Genomic DNA, 5929 nt, shown 5'->3' on the forward strand with positions numbered 1-5929 from the left:
AAAAACTAGTAGATTATACTAGGTTTAACATATAACTATATTACAATATTAGGTTTAACATATAATTATATTACACTGTTTTAATTAATCGGTTTATTTGGTTTAATCAATTTATATACTGAACTATATTTATATACCACGGTTTTTAAAATAATATTTATTTGATTTATACAATATTATTAAATTTAAACTACTTTCTTTATTTCGCTTCCATTTTTACCGGACTGAACACCCTTAATTTAAAGTACTAAATTGTACATAGTTTGCAAAAGTGTTTCTTCTACTAAATCGTACCTAATATAATCAATTTGTTTTTTTTTTGTATTTTATAGTTAAACATAAAAATAATTTGCAAAAATTGATCCCCCCTGGATCGTAATAGTAACAATATCTTTCAGGTCATCGATCAGATCTTTCGGAAAACAAATTTCCCGGTTAAATTAATAAAGATTACAAACTTGATTCTTAACCCAAGTGTAATATTTGGAAAGTCTATTAAAAATTAAAAAAAAAATCTTTCAAAAGGATTTCAACAAATTTTCGAAATACTCTCACATTTAAATACTATTACTTATATATATTTTTATAATGACTCTAAGATCTCTAATGCAGATGGCCTTGCAACCTTTGATCGGAAAAATCTAATGTCTTGTGCACCATTACAATCTCACCATTACGACCAACACCAATGATACGAGACTACGAGTATTTAGTTGATGATAAGTGGACATGACAAGTGTAATCTTAAACTATTCTTGTTTATCGCGATGATGACCAGTGTAATCTTCAAAGTTTCAAAGTTTTGTGACCCTTTAATGATGCAAACACCTTCTTTTTTTTATATATTCAAACGGGATATAACTAAAGAAGACATGCAACAATTAACAAAGTAAGTTTATATTGAGCTTTAATTAAAGAGAGAAAAAAACTAGTAGATTATACTAGGTTTAACATATACTTATATTACAATATTAGGTTTAACATATAATTATATTACACTGTTTTAATTAATCGGTTTATTTGGTTTAATCAATTTATATACTGAACTATATTTATATACCACGGTTTTTAAAATAACATTTATTTGATTTATACAATATTATTAAATATAAACTACTTTCTTTATTTCGCTTCCATTTTTACCGGACTGAACACCCTTAATTTAAAGTACTAAATTGTACATAGTTTGCAAAAGTGTTTCTTCTACTAAATCGTACTTAATATAATCAATTTGTTTTTTGTATTTTATAGTTAAACATAAAAATAATTTGCAAAAATAGATACCATCATTACAATCTCACCACTACGACTAACACCAATGATACTAGACTACGAGTATTTAGTTGATGATGAGTGGACATGACAAGTGTAATCTTAAATTATTCTTGTTTAATTATCACGATGATGACCAGCAAAGGTTTGTGACCCTCTAATCATGCAAAAAACCTAATTTTGATATTCAAGCGGGATATAACCAAAGAAGCCACCCAACAAAGTAAGTTTACATTGAGCTTTAGAGAAAGAAAAAAACTAAAAGCGGAATGAGTCAAATAAAGACATAAGCCATGTTTGAAATGTTGTTGCTAGAACAAGAGCGACACATAAAAAAGCTAGACCTAATAGTTTCTTGGGAGACAAGAATGATTTGTTACAGGAGAAAACATCAGCTGCAGCACTGTACATGAGTCGCAATGTGGTCACTGATTTCTTCTTCAAAACATATAGTGGCCTCACTGGCTTCTTGTTAAATTGGCTCCCGAGCAAGGACATAGCATTTTCCATGTGATCCGGCTCACTTAAGATACAAACTCCTCGCTCCCCCTTCAGTGCTGTGGTTTCAAACTCAACTCTTCTAGTTTTGTTTTCCTTGGGGTTGTAAAAGTATGCGTATAACAACGTTTGAGCAGAATCCAATGTCTTGGGCATTATCACAATCTCACCATCAAGAGTGACACCAGCTACAAGAGTCTTTAACATATCAGGAAGAGACATGTCAATCGTAACCTTAGACCATTCATGTTTCTCGCCGCCATGATCTTTCATAACCCACACCTCTGCTCTATCTTTGCTGTAAAACGTGCATCCTAGTTTCCCTTGGTAGGTTACTTAACTCAACTCCTCCAACTGATTCATCTCCACATCTATGGGCATCTGGATATGGTAAAATCTCTCAAACCTAACGTCGAACCTCCCTAATACCAATACACTACTACTTGTTAATGTGCCTCCTAGGTAATAGATAATTCCATTGATGCACACACCATTACTCCTCGGTGGAGGGATATCGTCTTGAATTTCAATCTTTCTCCAGTCTTTTATACTTAGACCGACCACCTCCAAATGTTATAACCTTACAAGAATAATCGCAAATTCTTTCCCCTTCAACAAAGCACAAGACTTTGTATTGATTTTGTAACATCCCGAGTTGTGACATATGAAAAAAGGTTAAGAGAATTGATTTGGCTATCTATGTCATCAAAGTTGACTTACACTTTCCGTCACACATCCATTTAGAACTTCAGAGTTAAGCGTGCTTGGACTGAAATAGTGGAAAGATGTGAGACCTATCGGGAAGTGATTCGTGATACCATGTGAGTAAGGCTAAAGCACGAGAAAAGGTCAGATGGTGATTGCAGGGTTAGTAAACAAGACTTTCGGGCATTCGAAAAATTAACGCATTGTGATAGGATGGAGCCCACGGATTGAGTGAGCGGATGTGGATGGTTCATTAGCCGTGGACGGGCGGGCGTTACAGATTCTTAACTGAATCATATCCAAAGAATCCATGATGGTATTCGTCCGGGACAAAGTAACATTTCCCAGCTGGATCTAACGAAGAAAATTCATCGTCTAAGGCTTTGTTTTCTTTAGAGTATCCGACCAGGGGCAACAAAACGTTTTGTCTCGTGGTAGGGTTGTATATCGCATACAGATTAGAATTTGTGAAATAACATATTAACCCTCGGACATATCCATAGATGGAGTAGCTGCGTTGTAATAGTGTACGACAACTATCTCTGTCTACGAATCTTGTGTTAGTGTTAAGAGGATAAGTATTCGAGGAGATATATGATGAAGATTGGTAGAAAACGACAAGCTGGCGTGGATGAGCCAAAGACCTAGTTTTGATCGACTCGGTAATGATACTAGATAACCATAGTTTAGATACATATCGGAACCTCGCAAGTGTTTTCACAGGTAGTCTCGAGAGTATCTCGACCATAAGATCAAAAGGGACATTGATTGACTATGGTAACTTTTCTCCACCTTGATGATTTGTCGTAAAGACTTCTGGTTTCTATTCCTCTCTCTGCGGCATGATTGTCTATGCTATATTTTGTGAATCACAGACAAAAGAAAAGTTAATACGAAACAAACGACCTACTAGGTTGTTTATTACGACTTACTTCTTTTTTTTTAATGAGGACTAGGTTGTTTCCTATCAACGCGTTGAAATTTATTACTGTTGTAAAATTTGATTCACAATTATCTATATATCTACTTTTTTATACTATTATTTGAGGAATGTTTTGCCCATTTTAAGGGTGCGCGTTCAGGTACCCATTCGGGTTCGGTTTGGATCTATTTGAGTTTCGAGTTTTCGGAATCAAAGATTTTAGCCTCATTCGGGTATTTCTAAATTTCAGTTCGGATTCGGTTCAGATATTTGCGAGTTCGATTCGGGTTTGGATAATCTATTTAAATGATTTTTAAATTTTTATAATTCATTATATATTTTAAATTTCTCAAAATCTATTAATAAAATAAAATATCACATATAAATTTGAATAACATATGTTACAATACCTAAACTAAACATATAAATTGGTTTGGTTAAGGAAAAAAAATTGGTTTGGTTTTAATATTTTGATAGAAAATCAATAGATATCTCTATAATATTATTTGAGAAGTAAGTTTCCTATGTGTCGCACTCACGTTAATTCTCACGGTGGTTGATTACGATGATACCCTTAATGAATTAGATATATCTAATTATTACTATTAAATATTTATTTTATATTATTTATTTTTTTCTTTTTTATTTAGGTTTCCTTTTTCTTTATTTTTTTCAAATAACCTATATAATAATTTTTTTTTAAAATTTTAAAAGCGAAAATATCTTTTATATATAGTGTAATTCATAATAAGGAAAGTTCACAAAAATCATGATTTTAAAGTAAAGAAATTATCTCCCCTTTAAAAAGATAATTTTAAACAACATAATACATATTTTAAAATTTAAGCATTTTATTTAAATCAAACTATTTCTCATTTTATTACAAAATAATTTAAATAACAGAAACTAAGATATATTTAATGAATAAAATTTAGTTTAATCTTTTTTTTATTTAGTTTCCTTTTTATATTTTTCAAATAACATATATGATAAAGAAAATATTTATAAAACTTAAAACGAAAATATTTAATATATATAATGTGATTTCATAAAAAACGAAAAGCTTTGAAAAATAAGCTTGATATTAAAGTAAATAATTAATCCTCCCTTTTAAAATTTATCGGTTATATTTTTATGCAACTTTGTACCTATCATCTCTTTATTTTTAAATTTTTTTTGTTTTGCAAATTAAAATATACAAACTTACTAAGAAATCAACCCTAAACTAACAAAATGTCAGAAGAGGGGTTGCCCGAGGAGATCCAAATCTTATCCTGGACGACGACTACGAGAACATTCCTACACCTTTGGTGATAAACAAAAACGGTAAGACAGTCGTCTATTGGGATGTGGCGGATTACCCGGTTCCTAAGGATGTCGATCTTGATTCTCTTCGTATGCGTATAGAATCGATTCTTCATGATTTGGGCTGTCCGGAGGTGTCTATTGTGGCTTACGTTTACAAGAATAGGTTTTCGGATGAACAGGAACGTAAATTTAAGGATGCCAAAATCTTTGTCGATTTCTTACCCGAGGGGGATGACATTGCGAGAATGACTTGGATGTTAGTGGACATTATTTGTTTGCCTGTGGTATTTCCTAAACCAAATGTTATTGTACTCTCAAAACACATGGAAAAAGAGGCTGTTGATTGTTTCCAAAGCATGTATTTCAACGGTGTTGGTGTTCTCTTATCCAAAACTGAACCTGGTTGGCTTGTTCCTGATGATAGTTCAGCCTTTGAACTTACAAGGCTATTTGAAAAACATCTTGACTGTGAGAAGCCGCAGAGAGAGGATACCCTTGCAAACTCTGTTGACCACCCTCTCGACGAGGAGACAAATGTATCTTCTTGAAGTTCTATATTAGCTGTCTCAACTCTGTTTCCGTCTTTGAACAGTTGTTACTTTTGGGTTTCTTCAAGTTTTATTTTAACTGTTTCGACTTTAGACAGCTGTTGCTTTTGGGTATGAACTTACTAAGAAATCAAAAATATATTTACACATCTAATATTAAAAACTAAACTAATATAATGAATACAGTTAATACAATTTGGTTGAATTAGATTAGAAATAGTTATACTTGAATTTGACGGAATATATGTAACACAATATACCCATAAAATTGAGTAACTTGACCAATCTAAATTTTTTATACAAAGTCAAAAATAAAATAAAAAATCATATATTTTATTTATAAAATATTTTGTACATATAAATTATGGAACTACTCACTATCTTACCAAATAAATATGAAATTCTAAAATAATATTATAAATATGTTAACCAACTATTACAATTAAGTATTTTGTATAACTTCTATATATATTTATATATATATGAATTAAGTGTCAAAGACTATAATTTTTATATTTATTTATGTGACTTTGAATCCATCAACACTTTAGTGTACTTAACTATTTGATTTTCAAAACAACATATTTTAAAATATACATAATTTTACTAAAATATATTTACGAATCTAAAACAGGAGTCAAACTACATGAAATAACAAAATTAATTAAAATTTTAA

General features: G+C 30.9%; 1 protein-coding gene across 1 annotated transcript; it reads left to right on the forward strand.

Moving 5' to 3' along the window:
- The first annotated feature begins 2623 nt into the window (after positions 1-2623).
- Positions 2624-5253, forward strand: LOC125609975. Its single transcript, XM_048781610.1, has 2 exons — positions 2624-2637; positions 4638-5253. The coding sequence occupies exons 1-2, from the start codon at positions 2624-2626 to the stop codon at positions 5251-5253; spliced, it is 630 nt and encodes a 209-aa protein (XP_048637567.1).
- The last annotated feature ends 676 nt before the right edge of the window (positions 5254-5929 follow it).

This window comes from Brassica napus, chromosome A6 (genome assembly GCF_020379485.1).
Source record: "Brassica napus cultivar Da-Ae chromosome A6, Da-Ae, whole genome shotgun sequence".
NCBI lineage: Eukaryota > Viridiplantae > Streptophyta > Magnoliopsida > Brassicales > Brassicaceae > Brassica > Brassica napus.